The sequence below is a fragment of the Chlamydomonas reinhardtii genome, chromosome 4, assembly GCF_000002595.2.
Source record: "Chlamydomonas reinhardtii strain CC-503 cw92 mt+ chromosome 4, whole genome shotgun sequence".
NCBI classification, from domain to species: Eukaryota; Viridiplantae; Chlorophyta; class Chlorophyceae; order Chlamydomonadales; family Chlamydomonadaceae; genus Chlamydomonas; species Chlamydomonas reinhardtii.
The window spans coordinates 2326254-2340919 of NC_057007.1; the positions used below are offsets into that span (position 1 = coordinate 2326254).

The 14666-nt window shown below is 66.8% G+C and overlaps 3 protein-coding genes across 3 annotated transcripts; all 3 read right to left on the minus strand.

Annotated features, from left to right (window-relative positions):
- Positions 1-222: 222 nt before the first annotated feature.
- Positions 223-3654, minus strand: CHLRE_04g220700v5 (uncharacterized protein). Its single transcript, XM_001692220.2, has 7 exons — positions 3083-3654; positions 2835-2957; positions 2466-2560; positions 1854-2003; positions 1312-1476; positions 1002-1074; positions 223-852 (listed from the first exon to the last, which is right to left on the minus strand). The coding sequence occupies exons 1-7, from the start codon at positions 3248-3250 to the stop codon at positions 748-750; spliced, it is 879 nt and encodes a 292-aa protein (XP_001692272.1). The 5' UTR covers positions 3251-3654; the 3' UTR covers positions 223-747.
- Positions 3655-3708: 54 nt separating this feature from the next.
- CHLRE_04g220750v5 (uncharacterized protein) lies at positions 3709-8714 on the minus strand. Its single transcript, XM_043061893.1, has 2 exons — positions 5410-8714; positions 3709-5109 (listed from the first exon to the last, which is right to left on the minus strand). The coding sequence occupies exons 1-2, from the start codon at positions 8617-8619 to the stop codon at positions 4837-4839; spliced, it is 3483 nt and encodes a 1160-aa protein (XP_042925245.1). The 5' UTR covers positions 8620-8714; the 3' UTR covers positions 3709-4836.
- Positions 8715-8788: 74 nt separating this feature from the next.
- Positions 8789-14524, minus strand: CHLRE_04g220768v5 (uncharacterized protein). The gene is made up of 3 exons (XM_043061894.1): positions 13937-14524; positions 9760-13702; positions 8789-9433 (listed from the first exon to the last, which is right to left on the minus strand). Exons 1-3 carry the CDS (start codon positions 14398-14400, stop codon positions 9119-9121), a joined length of 4722 nt encoding a protein of 1573 aa, XP_042925246.1. The 5' UTR covers positions 14401-14524; the 3' UTR covers positions 8789-9118.
- Between the last annotated feature and the right edge of the window lie 142 nt (positions 14525-14666).

The window sequence follows — 14666 nt, forward strand, 5'->3', positions numbered from 1 at the left end:
TCCGCATCAGCACATACGCTGGCCACTGCAGCAATGTAGGGCGGGTACGGTTCACTTGTCTGCGATCGCGCGCTTCGGTACAAGAGGCGCACACTGCTTGAGCAGTTCATCCTCGCCAACGGAGCGTCCGAGCTCTGCGGGCAGCACGGCATCACCGCTATGCGGGGTGGCCAGCCACGGCCCAAGGGCCAGCGATCAGCATGCCGCCATAGCGTGCAGCAGTCTGTGCAAGTTTTACAATCCATGGCACGTACGGCACGGGCACGCATTCCTTCACTCCTGAGGCGCAATCGTGGCCTCCAAACCGTGGCACCTACCGTATTGAGCGCACGAAATGGGCGCGTGTCTCGTGCATCCTGAGGGCCGCCACATGTTGCATCCTCCCTCCACCCATGTCTTCCTGTAGCAACATGAACCCCTTGCGTGGACTCGCTTCCATTGCAGTCCAGCTGATTGTCCTTATCTGTGCCGCCTGACGTCCTCTCCCAGCATCCATCAGCGTCAAACCCAGGTCAGCAGCAGGCATCACCCACTTTCCACATTGCGCAGCCCAACCCACATCGGCACAAGGCGCTTCCATGCCCCTATGGGCCCACTTCTGCTGATGCGCATCTAAGCCGTGCTGACCCAGGTCGGACACCGACCCACATCAGGGAGACCCTGGCCCGTACTGCCGTGCGCTGCCATAACTGCTAGACTCCGTTACTGGCCAGGATAGCACAGCCGTTATTCCTCGCGGCTGCACGTTTAGTTTCCGCGCGCCAGCATGTCGGGGTCGGCGTTTGCCTTAATCCAGGGATCGTTCTGGACCTCCAGTAGCGGCAACCGCCGGTGCGCGTCCTTCACCAGCAACTGCATGGCCGGAGGAGCATCCAAAAGCCGGGAGGGGTGGAGACAGTGAGCACTCATGCATTATTCATGGTGTGTAGGTTCATGCCCTACAACGTCACCCCAAGCTCTCGTGCACGTGCACGCCACAACGTGGACTGGGCGGTACGCACCTTGCTGATGAAGGCCTTGGCCGAATCCGACACGGCCGGCTTGTCGGGGAACTTGATGTCCACGCGCACGATCCTGTTGGGACACATGGGAGGTGTCGCAGGGATGTTGCGGGGGTTAGATACTTGTATTCGGCGGGAGCCAGAGCACGTTGCCACTTGGGGTCCCAGCTTGCAACCACCTGTCCCAAGCATAATCCGTGTTCCCGTCCCCCGCCTCCTCATGTCATGCACCGCACCCCGCATGCACGGCGCACCCACACTGCCTCCCTAACGCATCCCACATCTCCACCAGCCCAAGTGCCCAACCCACCGGCGGTAGGTCTCCTGGTGGCCGGGCGCCTCAAAGGGCGGGCCGCCGAACAGGAACTCGTAGGTGAGCACGCCCAGGCTCCAGTTGTCCACGGACGTGGTGTGCTCCTTGCCCTCCACCATCTCCGGCGGCAGGTAGTCCAGGGTGCCGCACAGCGTCTTGCGCCTGGGGCGAGCGAGATGGCAAAGGTGGATGCGGAGGAAGAGCCGAGGAGGGTGAGAAGGGTGAAGCCAGGCTCAGCGTAAGGGTGCAGGGTCAACGTTGCAGCAGAGAGCATGGAACCCGATGGCGTTGTGACTTGAGGCCTTGTGTGAGCATGAGGTGCCCCTTTCCCGATCACCTCCCCCTGCTTTTCATCCCTCCCCTTCCCACATCCAACTTCACCAGGACACAGCTATCATCCAGCCGACAAAGCCATGCCTGCGCCGCGTGCAGCCCCTCTCCTTTTGGCTCCTGTCCCCACCCCAATCCATTTCCTCGCAGCAGCCAGCCAACTGCCACCGAGCCCCCCCCCCCGCCCCCGCCTCAGGCTCATGACGCACCTGTTGCTGGGCGCGTGCACGGACCAGCCAAAGTCCGAGATCTTGAGCTCGCCGTTCAGGCCCACCAGCAGGTTCTCGGGCTTCACGTCGCGATGGATCACGTGCTTGGTGTGGCAGTAGTGCAGCGCGCGCGCCAGCGACAGGATGTACCTGCGGGCGGCAACACGCACAGCGACGTGTAGAACCAGGGGTTCGAGTGAATTGTTTATATGGCAACCGGGGAGCCGCAGAGCCTGACGCAATGCGGATGCGGGCATGGCAACCACCCACTCGTGCAGGCCAGCGTGCGGGGTTGTCAACGCGGTGCACTGCGGTACACCAGCGCCGAACCCCAGTCCGGCGAGCATCACCACCAACACCACCGCGCCATGCTGCGCCACCCATACACAAGGCCCATGCACGCGCAACCAGTCTGCACCGTGCGACACAGCCTCAGAGGCAACCGCTTCGCCCCACCCCCCACCCCCCGGGTGAAGTCTGGGACCCCAACCACCACACCTAACCGAGCACGCTCGCTGCGGACGCGGGCGCTGGAGCATTGGGGCCCGAACTCTAGGCAATTAACAGGCTCCATCCGAACACAGGTATATTGCATTGCTGTAGTGTACTTACGTGGCCGACGTGCGCTCGTCGAAGTGGTTGCAGCGCACCAGCTCCTTGTACAGCTCTCCCCGGGCCGCGTACTCCAGGATAAGGTACACCTTCTCCTGCGGGGGCAGTGCGTTCTAGGTGATGCAGGGGCACTCTGCCAGGCGGAGGCGGGCAGTGCAGGTGAGCTGGCAAGATGTAACAGCACAAGGCCTGGCAGGGCGTGTCGCCCGAGGGCGCTGACGTCCATGTGTCTGGGACACGCTGCCGGCTTTCCATGCGCCTTGAAGCTGGGTGCAACACATTGCACATGAGGAGTGCACTGGTTGAGCATGCAGTGTGGTGCTGTATGATGGAAGCCCAGGCCCAGGCAGACAAAGTGCGCGCGCGCACCTTGTCATAGAAGTAGCCGTACAGCCGCAGGATGTTGGGGTGCCGCAGGTGCGCCTGGATCTCGATTTCACGCCGTAGCTGGTGCTCCACGTTGGACTGTTGGAGCTGGCTCTTGAAGAGGACCTGCGGAGGGCGGGAAAACACAATAGGTGCCCCGGTACCCCACACACGTGTGCGTGAGCCCTGTCGTCCTATGCCTCGCCCTGTCCCGCCGCGTTTAAGTGCTGCCCGCCATTCAACCGACGCACCTTCAGCGCAACAATGTATTTGCTCTGCTTCTCGCGAGCCAGGTACACGTTGCCGAATTTGCCCTTGCCGAGCGGCTTTCCAATGTCGAAATCGTCAATGGTCCAGCGGCGTTTAGGCCCTCCGCTGGTGCCCGCGGCTTGCCCCGCGTCTTGTCGCTGTGCCAGCATGTCATGCGAATCTTCTTGAGCACGAGCCTTGCCACTAGCTTGCGACTTTCCTGGCGCTGCGCTAGCTGTGCTCGGCTTGACCAGGTTGGTCGTCGCTCGGAGCGGTTGCGACATGCTAGCCCGTGTTATTAATGCCCAGGCAACTGTATGTATTAATACTTTTAGGTATTGAAAGCTAGCGAGCAGCTGCGGGGTCCATAGGCATAAACTCAAATGTTTCGTGGTCCTTCCTGTGGTATCAAAGTATCAGGCAATTAACTCTCCGCATAAGTAGGTGTACAGATGTTACCGCGCTCAAAGGGGGCGAGCAAGCTGCGCAAGTTGGGGGCCTCGGATCCAGGCTGTCAGTGCCTTGGAATTTCGGTTGTCTTTGAGGCCGTGCCTTGATGCCTTTGGATACTTCGTACTCCTTTGTGGTGGTTTTATCACGTATATTGTACAGAGCAACCCATGCAACCTCAAGTAAATTCCGCGACCACGCTCAGCCACGTCCCAGTCACATCTCCGACGCACGCATCTCCACGCGCGCAGCCACGCGCACATGGAAACGAAGCGTTGACCCCATCGAGTCATTGTCCCTCATTATTCACGCAATACTCACTGTAGCTCCACAACAGCACAACCGAACCAGACCAGTATCCAGAACCAGAACCACTCAGGCTGCTTACGCGATCGGGCTCTTGCAATTATGATGTGGCAGCCAGAACCCAGCCACCGCCATTTCCATTGTTGATGTATACGCACGCAGTTCACGCGTAACCATGCCGTCAAGCAAATGCAATTGAGCCATGAGCGTGTCCACGGTCCAGCCCTGCTTCAACACCGCAGTGCCCTCACTCCACACCTGACAGTCCGGTTCCGACACGCGTATGGCGCCCGTCCACTCGTCGGCAGGAGGCAACTAGCACCGCAGCCCTATCCAAACACACATTCCCGCCCCACTGCTGAATCTGTGCTGAACCTGTGGCGCTGCCAGGCTTCAATCAAAATGCTCCGATTCCGCCCTACTCGCCTTCCGTCCTACATGGCGCTTGCACCACCTCCCCCACGCCACACCCGGTATTCCCCTTGCGTAAAGCTGTGTGGACGGATGGCCAGGGCAGCTGCCGCCAGGTTCAGTGCCAGGCTAGCCTCGGCCTCCGAATGGATGCTGGCCAAGTGTTGAAGTGGCCGCCGCGCTTTTCCTGCTGGCAGCGGCCTCCGCCGAATGTACGGATCCAAGGATGCTTCAAATGAAAGCCGTTGAGCTCAGCGGTTTCGATGGGGTTGTTTCGACTGGGCACCCATCCCCACGGCCTGTTAGGGCCAGCTACTAGCTAGCCACCGACGTCGCCGCTACCTGGAGCCACCACCGGCGGCACGCGCGCAAGGCCCCCTCCCTGCCGCCGGCCACCTCGAAACCAGCAGCAGGCTCCAGGGCCGGTCAGGGACATGTATGCATCTCGTGATCTCATCTTGCGCCTTCCACGATACCCGAACCCTTTCCTATCTCAACCTTACGGTATACCCAGAACCTAGTCCCAGGCTTACCCAGACTGAACCTTTTCCTCGGGCTCTTAACACGCAGCAGCCACAAATTCACATCATCAGCACCACCGAGTAGCCGAGCCACCTGTCAACACAAGGCTGCTGCCAGCGGCCTGCTCGCGATCCGCCACCAGCGCCGCCTCCAGGCCAATGAGGCTCACCAGCCGCTCCACCCTGCTACTGCTGCTGCTAGTGCCGCAACCAACGCCACTCCCTCCGCCGCCACCGCCGCCGCCCCTACTCCTACTGCTACTGCTGCTGCTGGCGCCGCCGCAGCCGCTGCTGCTGCTGCAAGCACCGTGGTCCTCGGTGTCCCACAGCTGCTGGACCACCTGTGTCGGTAAGGAACACATCATCAATGTGAGGAACACATCACCAGTGTTGGTACAGGTCAACCCAGTCAACGCTGTCAACCGGCGTGATTGGCGTGCGTACGAAAGCCGAGGCACGAGCCAGCCCGGCACACAACGGCCATGCCGCCCCGCCACGCCCACGCCGCCACGTACCCCATACCCGGCCTCCACGCCCGTACTGACACACCCCGTCCCCAGCCACGCGTGACCTACCCGTTGTCGGTTCCAAGCCCCCATACACGTCCCTTTCGTACTGACGGCGCCATCTTCCGTACTCACCGCCGTCAGGGCTCTGCCCAGTACCCTGTCGCCGCCGCCGCCGCCCACCGCGTAGGACGGCACCACCACGGCCGTCGCCGCCGCTGCCGTTACCGCTGCCGCCGCTGGCACCGCTGCCGTTGCCGCTGCCGCCGCTGGCACCGCCGCCGCTGGCACCGCTGCCGCCGGCACCGCCGCCACTGCCGCCACTGGCACCGCCGGCACTGCCACCGCATTATTGCCGAGCTCGGACGGTTCACAGCAGGCGGCCACTGTTGGTGCCGCGTCCGACGCCAATGCCTCCGCTGCTGCCACCATCACCTCTCCACCACTGCTATAGTCTTCCCCAACGCCCTTGTCCTCCTCCTCCTCCGCTGCTGCCGACACCGCATGATGCAGTCGTGCCACAAGCTCCTCCGCGCCTGCGGCGCTGCCGCAGTGCAACAACGCCGCCGCCGCCCGCGGCACCACAACATAGCGCTCCACGGTCAGCGGCACGTCGCGCGCCCCCAGCCGCGGCGGCAGCGGCTGCTGCACCCAGCCCTTGCCATCCCACTCCCACTGCTTCCGCTCGTACGCTCGCACCCAACCCCTGCCATCCCACTCCCACAGCCTTCGCTCGCACTCGTACGGCTGGTGCCGCAGCTGCTGCTGCCAGTGGCTACTGCTGCTACTGCCGCTGCTGCTACTGCCGCTGCTACTGCTGCTACGGCCGCAGCATTTGCTACTGCCACTACGCCGCTGCAGCCGGGAGACGCTGCACAGCCACTGCACCAAAGTACCGTTCTCAAACTCCGCAGCCAGCAATGCCGCCGGGGCGGATGCCGGTCCCTCCACAGCTGTTGGGCCCTCCGCAGCTGTTGGGCCCTCCGCAGTCTTTGGGCCTGCCGCCATGCCTTGCAGCAGCGCCAACGGCCCGCCGCGTAGCAGCACCCAGGCACTTGCCCCATCCACCGCTTGCAGCCGCCCTGCTGCAGTGCCGCCTCCGTCGCTTGGCCTGCTACTGCTGCTGATGCTGCTGCACTGCCGCCACAGCCACTCCACCGCCGCCTCCACCACCTGACCCACATCCGCCGTGCCAAGGCTGCTGCCGCGCACCGGCTGCTGCTGCTGCTCCGGTCCTGCCTCGACCGCCGCACCAGCACCAGCACCAGCACCAGCACCAGCGTCAGGAGCAGAGCCCAGAGCAGCGCATTTGCCACAAGCGTCTGATGCGGCCCTGATGCTGCCGCCTCCACCACCCGCACCACCAGCCGCTGCGGCCCTACGGCCACCACCACCGCCAGGACCGCCAACAATGCCGCCGCCGCGAACGCCTCCATGCAGATCGTAGACGGCAACCGGCCTCCCAAGGAACTCCACACGTGCCGGTACGGCCCGCAGCAGCCGTACCAGCGCCGTCGCCACGCCCACCCGCCGCCCATCACCGCTGTCCACCTGCAGCTCGCGCACCTCAACCTCCCGCGCCGCTGCCGCCAGCGCATCCAGCGGCTGCCCCGCCGCCAGGCGCCGCGTGCTCACTGCGTCGTCGCAAAGCGCGCCGCAGCGCAGCCGCCGCAGCACCACCGGCCGCGCCGGCAACGGCGCGCGTACCACCAGCTCCGCCACCGCCGCCAGTTGCATGGGCGTCAGGCTCCCGCTGCCGTCACCGCCACCAGCAGCAGCAGCCGCCGCCGCCGCCGCGCCCTCGTCACCGCCGGCCGCGGCGGCGCCGCCTTGCATGGCAGCAGCAGCCCTGGAATGCGTGGAATCGTAACTGTGATTGCTGCTGCCTTCGTAACTCTCAACGCCACGGCCATCGCTGCCGCTCGCCGCCACCTCCACCTCTTCGAGCTTGCCCGCCGCCAGGCGCAGCGTCACGCGGTCCGGCAGTAGCAGCCCCCTGCAGCGGCTGTAGCACAGTTCCAGAACCTCCACGGACGGCTGTAGCGCCGCCCACAGCCCCGGCAGCGGCACTGGGCCGTTGCTGCTATTGCCACTGCCAAGGCCACCACCACCAGCAGCCCCGCCGCCATCCCCGCCTCCGCCTGCCCCGCCGCCACCTGGCGCCCAAAAGTCTCCGCCTCCACCCCCGCCTCCGCCTCCGCCCCCACCCCCGGCCGCCCCACCGCCTGCATCGTCTAGGCAGCAGCTCAGCCTCAGGCGCCTCAGGCACTGCAGGCTGGTGATGCCGGCCAGAGCCTTGTGGCGCAGCGCGTCGTGGTGCAGGTCCAGCTCCAGAGCCGTCAGGCTGCCGAAGAGGCTGTAGCTTTTACTGGCGGCACCGTCGTCCTCAGCACGGTGAAAGACTACCTTGCTCAGGGCCGCCGCGGCGGCGGCGCAGCCGAGCTTGAGGGTCGCCAGCTGCGGCAGCGCCAGTGCCGCCTGGCTCAGCGCCGACCGGGCCAGCCAGTCCGGCTCTCTAACCGCCAGCAGCTGTTGCGCCCGTTGCTGCTCCAGATGAAACAGGTGTAGGGCGGGCAGCGGCGGCGCCTGCTGCAGCGGCGGCAGCGCGGCGGCGGCGGGCCCGCCGCCCACCGCTCCCTCCATCTGACCCGCCGCCACCTGGGCCGCCGCCGCTGCCGCTGCGGCCGCTCCTTCCATGGTGCGGGTCATGGACTCGGGAGAGAGGCGCGAGAGGTCGAGCTCTTGCAGGCCTGGCAGGCGGCGCGCGAGCGACATCATCACGGCGTGTAGCGTGCGCGTGGAGGCCCAGCCGCCGCTGGTGTAACCGTAGCCGTAGCCGCCGCCGTATCCAGCAGTAGCAGCAGCGACGGCAGTGGCGTTATGAGCGCTGCTGGAAGCGGTGGCTACTGCGGTGGCGGCTGCGCCGGCGGCTGAGGGGTAGACGACCAGGGTACGGATGCGGCCGCGGAGCTCGGCGCTCACGCCCTCAATCACCAGCCAAAGGCGCCCCTGCAGCCGCAAGTCGCCGTCGCCGCCGCGGCGGCGGCCGCCGCTACCGCGGCTAACACCGTGTCTAGCACCAGTGACGGAGTCGGCGCCGGCGAGCGAGTAGTCGGCTGCTGCGATGTGGTGGGAGGGGTCCCACACCAGCCGCACGCGCAGGCAGCGGCAGCGCGGGAAGCGAGCGAGCGGCGAGCGCTGCCCGGGCAGCCTTGTGGCCTCGATCTGGGAGGAGAGCGACAGCGTCACATCGCGCATGCTGCCGTCGATCACGAGCCGGAGCTCGCGGGACGCGAGCCGCGCCGCGGCGAGGCTGCGCATGTCCCGTCGTAAACCGTCCACCATCGCGTCCAGCGTGCGCACGTCCAGCTGACGCAGCACATCTAGGAGTGTTGGTTCTGGCTGGTCGTGAACTTGTACGCTGCGCTCGCTGAAGGAACCACGGTCGGACGTTGCGTTTGCGTTGAGCGCCATGACAACTTCAGCTGGCCTCTTGATTGCGCAGCTGTGGCTGTGGTGTTCACACCAATGTGCATGTACGTAAATTATAAGAAGTACAGTCCAGAAGCACTAACACGGTATTCTTAAGCGGTGAACAGCGTCGGCAAGTGTAAGGGCTACGATGCTGGCTACGATGCATTCCAGCAAATAAATCATGCACAAGTAGCATGAATAAAATTGCCTCAGCTTCGCGATTGGAAGGAAGCCACCTCAGCAACTGCCCGTGCGCCGGGACTCGGCGCTACCCATCTTACCCTCGCGCTTTAGCCTTTAGGGCGCTTCTAGACCACTTGGTAGTCCATGAACAGTCCCCGGCCAGGAATATACGCAGCCTGCACGGCCATCACACATACGCGACCTCGGGCATCAGCGCACACGCCTCCTCCGCCGCCCGCAGCAGCCGGTCCAGCCCCTCTTCCTGCCACGGCGCCCACGCACCTCTGCTGGAGCTGCGGGCATTGCCATCACTTATGCAGGCGCTACTGCCGCCGCTGCGACAGCTACTGCCGCCACCAGCATCCGCAGCAGCAACCGCCGCACGGGCGCACGCCCCCACCGCCGCGGGCCGCCTGTCCCACAGCTCCGCCTCCGCCTCTGCCTCCTGCTCGTCCTGCTGATGCCAATAATGTGCCCAAGCACCCCACCACTCCTGCAACACCTGTGACGTCGGAGGATGCGATGGGCGGGGTGCATTCGGCCCACAAGGCTCTCAAGCAAGAGACAGCAATAGCCCGAGCAAGCTGGGGCCAGCGGCCACCGCTGCCGCAATGCTCTCGCATTAGTCCCATGGCAAAAGGAAGCTAACTGGGCTCGGCTCTATCATTCACACCTCCAGCCGTACAAGGCACGCGTACAAGGCCACGACAGCCCACGCCAGCAGCGAGTCACAGGTGCGCCACATTACACAGAACACGCGCACGCCTTGTGCACACTCATTCTCCTAGCCCTCGCCCTCGCCCTCGCCCCCTCTTCACTCGCACTCACCGCTTGCAGGGATGCCGCCAGACACGCGTGGATGTCCATGCCACCGACGGTCCCGTCACAGAGGCAGAACACTTCAGCGGCGCCGCCACCACCCCTGGCGACACCACCGTCTCCGCCTCCGCTTTTGCCACCGCCGCCGCCACTTCCAAGCCGCCCCGACGTGCCGCTCGGCTGCATGTGGCAGCCACCGCCACCGCCACCTGCCGGTGTGGGGAAATTGGAGGCCGCAGCGGTTGAGATCGGCGGCGGCGACAGCAGCCGCGTGCAGCGGTCCGCCGCCATTCCGGCACCGCCACAGTTGTTGCCGCCGCCACCACAGCCACCGCCGCCACCGCAGTAGCTGCTGCCGAGCGCGTCCGCCACTGCCTTTGCCGCCCACCGCCCCGCCGGCAGACACACGCCTCCCGCAGGCGGTATGTGTGGCGCCGGCGCCGGCGGTCGCGGCGCCGTTGGCGAGCCGCCCTCGCCTTCGCCTTTGCCTTCTTCTTTGCCTTTGCCTTCGCCAGCACCCTTGAGCCCCACATCCCCATCATCTGCTGTGTCCACTAGCACCTGCAGCAGCAGCAGCAGCGGCGCGCCGTCCGCCACTGCTCCCCCCTGAAGCGCCACACAGCTTCTGCCTCTGCCGCTGCCGCCACCACGCCCACCGCCTCTGCCACAAGCCACACCATCAGTGTCGGGTAGGGGCAGCGCAGCAGCAGCGTCCGCACGGACACGCCACTCCACCGCCTCCGCTGCCGTGTTGCGACCCACCGGGTCGCTGCGGACAGGGTCAGAGCTGAAGCCCGCGCCGTCGCGCTGCTGGCAACGACGGCGGCGCCGCTGCTGCCGCCTCCGGGCCAGCTCCATGTCGAGACCGCGCAGCCACGCAGACAGCGCCCCAGGCGACGCCAGCGCCGGCATCGCGGCGGTCGCGCCAGCACCAGCAGCGCCACCGCCAGCACCACCACCGCCAGCAGCAGCACTGCCACTGCCACCACCGCCGCTGCCATCGCCGCTGCGGCGGCAGTCGCTGCACCCACCATCACAGCAGCTGCTTGGAACCAGCACCAGCAGCAGCACCCGGTGCAGGCCCCCTGGCGCATCCCTGCCGGACGGCTGCGGCTGCTGCTGCGGCTGCTGCTGCTTGGGTGGCGCTGCTGCCCCCAACACTGCCGCCGCCGGCCCCGCCGCCGCCGGCACTGCCGCCGCCGCCGCCGCCGCCGTCACTACTGTATTCCCCGCCCCGTGCACGTGGGCCATGCCCGCTGCCGCTGCCGTGGCCGCGGCCGCCTCCGCAGCAACAGCTGCAGTACCCATGCTCAACAGCCGGTGCGCCACGGCGCACCAGGTCTCCCGGCCGCCGGCACCTGCATCCCGGCCCGCGGCCTCCAGACCCACCCATGCCCCCTCCTGCCGCTGCAGGCGCCGCACCCCCATCAAGGCTCCAGGCACTTGCCTCATCGGCAGCCGCGGCGGCCCTGGCGGCGACTGTGAAGGCGGTGGCGGCAGCAGAGCCGGCGGCGGCCACAGTTCCAAATCCAAGCTCACCGTCACACTGCCGTTACCGTACACGCCCAACCGCCGCTGCTGCTGCTGCTCCTCCTCCGCTTCCCCGTGCTGCAGCGGCGGCTGTAGCGGCGGGAGCAGTAGCTCTTGCGGCGGCTCCTGCGGCGGCTCCTGCGGCAGCTCCTGCGGCGGCTCCTGCGGCGGCTCCTGCTGGGGGTGGCGCCGTGCCGCCGCCGTGGTGCGGAGGCGCAGCCTGTGCGGCAGCGCGGCCAGGGCCCGCGGCAGCAGGTCCAGCAGGGGCTGGGTGCCGGCGGCGGGGCACACGGGCCGCCCGCCGCCGAAGCAGTAGTGCACCGTGAGCTCGCCCACCTCCAGTTCCATCTGCTGGGGAGGCGCATCCGGCGCCAGCTCCCCAGCCGGTTCCGTCCCGTCAGCAGCACCCACGGCCATGGCAAAGCTCGCACAGCAGCGCTGGCGGCTGCTGCTGACGCTGCCAGGCTGTAGCAGCGGCTGCAGCAGCTGCTGCAGCTGGCGGCGGGCGGCGCTGGGCGACAGCACGTGCAGCCGCTCCAGCCGCAGCCGCCGGATGCGCGGCGGCGGCAGTCTCGGGCACCTGGACGCGCCTTGCTGCCCACACCCAACGCCACAGCCGCCACTGCCGGCGCTACTACCACCAATGCCACATTCGCTATCATGGCTGCCGCCGCCGCCGCTGCTACTGCCGCCGCCACTGCCGCCACTGCCAACCCGCCGTGCGCCGCCGCCGGGGCCCTCTGGCGAGGCGAGTGCCGCCAGCCACCCCGCTGCCGGCCCCTGCTGCGGCTGAGTCAGCGCCTCCAGCTCCAGCTCCCCCGTCAGGGTCACGGCGAGGCCGCACCTGCGTGGATCCACGGATCCCGTCACTGGTGTGCACGGCCGCTGCTGCTTCTGCTGCTGCTGCTGCTCCTCCTGCGACGGCGCGATTATGGTTGCGGCCGGCGGGGGAAGCACCTCCACCTCTATGCCCAGCGGCGGCGCCAGCGGCAGCCGCGTTACGGCCCCGGGTGTGCAACATGGGCAGCGGCAGTAGCAGCAACCGCAGCTGTAGCAGCCGACCCCGGTGCAGCCGCCGTCATAGTTCCAGCAGCAGCCTTGCGGCGGCGCCAGCCGGTGGCGACAGGAGGTGGCTGCGCCTCCGGTCTGAACGGCGCTGCAAACACCGAACGAGCTGCTTCTTTCGTCAGCACCACCACTGCCGCCACTGCCGCCGCAGGATTCGCTGCAGCGGCGGCCCACACGCAGACAGCGCAGGGTAGCCGGCAGGCGGCCGGCACTGAAAGCCGCCAGCAGCGCACGTGTGGGCCGGGTGTCATGTGAGGGTGTGGGCCCGCCGCCGCCTCCCCAACTGCCGCCGCCGCCCCAACTGCCGGTGCCGCCGGGAGCAACATCCCCCAGCCCCAGACCGTAGTCATAATCACATTCAGAGTCTTCGTTATGGCTGCTACTGGTGTCACTGCTTTCATCACCGCTCGCCGGGCTGTCAACAAACCTATCATCAGCGCTGCCCAGTACCTCAGCGCTGCCCAGTTGCCCTGGCGAACCGTACGTGTCCGCATCATCCGTATCGCCCCAGCCGCCGCCAAGGCAGCAGCTGCTGCTGCTGCTGCAGGCGCCCAGCCGTTGCTCCTCCGCAAAGTCATACAGCGTCAGTACACGCAGCCGTCGTAGCCGCCGCACCGAGGCCAGGACCGCCCGCCACAGCCAGGGCTGTAGCTCGTCAGCCCATTGCAGCGCGCAGCGGCAGTAGCAGCTAGTTCTGCTGACATTGCCGCCGCCAGCGCCACTGCCGCCGCCACCGCCGTAGCCACCTCTTGCCGCAGCGCCAGCACGTCCACCAGGCGCAGTCGCAGCAGCTGCACCCGGCACCGCATCGGCAGTAGCTGTTACCATGGCCACTGTAGCTGCAGCTGCTGCTCCTGCTACCGCTGCTACTGCCGCCGGCGGCGCCGCCTCCAGCTCCTGCAGGCTGCCGCTCAGCGCCTCCACCCCCGGCACCGCCACCAGACCAGGCAGCCGCAGCACCGCCAGACCGGGCGCCGCCGCCGCCAGCGCCCCGTACCACTGCCGCTGCCGCTGCTGCACTTGCCACTGGTGGCGGCGGCGGAGCTGCTGCTGCTGCTGCTGTTGCTGCACTTGCCACTGGCGGCGGTGCTGCTGCGTCTGTACCGCCGGCACCTGGTGCCGCCGCCGCCATGGCTCTCCATCCACAGCAGCTGCTGCGGTTGCGGCTGCTAACGTGACGTGCGATTGCCGCCCTGGAGCGTCAGGGGAAACCGGTGGTTCGGCTGATGACGGCGGCCGCGGCTCGGGCGGGGCCGCAGCTTGCAGGGGCTGTTGGAAGAGGGACAGCGGCCACCACGGCACGCCGCGCAGGTCCAGCACCCGCAGCGCGAGGAAGCGGCAGCGGGGGCTGCAGCTGGTCAGCGCTTAGCATGCCGGCAGCAGCGGCGGCGTGGGTGCGGGCGTTACTGGGGGCCGCGGCGGCGGCGGCAGCACTAGCGCGAGTGGCAGCGGCAGCTGCCGGCGTGCGTCAGTTGGCGTGCACGTTGGGCTGTAGAAGTTGCAGCTACAAGCACTGCCGCTATTGCCCCTGCTACTGCCCCTGCTACTGCCACTGCTGCAGCTGCGGCTGCCGTGGGGATGCCCGCACCCCGCCGGGTTCTCCTGCAGCAGGAGTGACGGTGGTGTCTGTTCCCCCTGCGGCGCCCGCCGACTATCCGTTGTCGCCGGTGAGGCGTGTGCCGACAGACCCACAGCCAGGCACTCCAGCCGCGGCAGCCGGCTCAGCAGCCGCTGCGTAAGCGGCAGTGGTATTGCGCCGTCGTAGGAGCGGCCGCGGTGCGTAAGCGATGTCTCGGGAGTCCCGAGCAGAAGCAGGCTCGCGGCCTCGGACTGCGGGCCCAGTGCGAGCTGCGCCGCTCGGACGCCGCCGTCGACAGCATCTCGCATGTCGCGACAAGCTAGCCTTGCGGAGCTGACGCTGCCGGATGCGTCCAGGCGCGCCCACAGCCCCGCCAGGAAATCCGCGTCGACATGCCGGACGAGGTTGCTAAGTTGACCTGCCCCGGCCTCGGTCAAGATGCCCTGGCTACTATTGCTATATTGCGAGCTCATAGGGTTAGATAATATGGTGACGATTCGTGCAGGCTGGGGGAATAAAACTTTCGGGAGCGAGCTGTTGCTTGTTGATCAAGGTATCACAGGTCGACTGTTCGTTAATCAGAGTAAAAACTGCTAAGGTGGTATGTTTTGAGGCGAGCTTTGGGACTTGAGACAAGTGAAACGGGCTTGCGGCCCCCGGGCCCCCCCTCGTTGGATCCAGCGCCACTCACACGGCACGCCACGCTGCCCGCCTGCGCCGCGCTGCCCGCCTGCTGATG

Coding starts and splice junctions, on each gene's coding strand:
- CHLRE_04g220750v5 (XM_043061893.1), bottom strand. CDS start 8,619: ATGGTGGACGGTTTACGACGGGACATGCGCAGCCTCGCCGCGGCGCGG. Junction 5,110..5,409: donor TGGGCAGAGCCCTGACGGCG/GTGAGTACGGAA, acceptor TTACCGACACAG/GTGGTCCAGCAGCTGTGGGA.
- CHLRE_04g220768v5 (XM_043061894.1), bottom strand. CDS start 14,400: ATGAGCTCGCAATATAGCAATAGTAGCCAGGGCATCTTGACCGAGGCC. Junction 13,703..13,936: donor CTGCAGGAGAACCCGGCGGG/GTGCGGGCATCC, acceptor AGCGCTGACCAG/CTGCAGCCCCCGCTGCCGCT. Junction 9,434..9,759: donor TGGCGGCATCCCTGCAAGCG/GTGAGTGCGAGT, acceptor CCGACGTCACAG/GTGTTGCAGGAGTGGTGGGG.
- CHLRE_04g220700v5 (XM_001692220.2), bottom strand. CDS start 3,250: ATGCTGGCACAGCGACAAGACGCGGGGCAAGCCGCGGGCACCAGCGGA. Junction 2,004..2,465: donor GACGAGCGCACGTCGGCCAC/GTAAGTACACTA, acceptor TGCCGCCCGCAG/GTACATCCTGTCGCTGGCGC. Junction 1,477..1,853: donor GTGCACGCGCCCAGCAACAG/GTGCGTCATGAG, acceptor CGCTCGCCCCAG/GCGCAAGACGCTGTGCGGCA.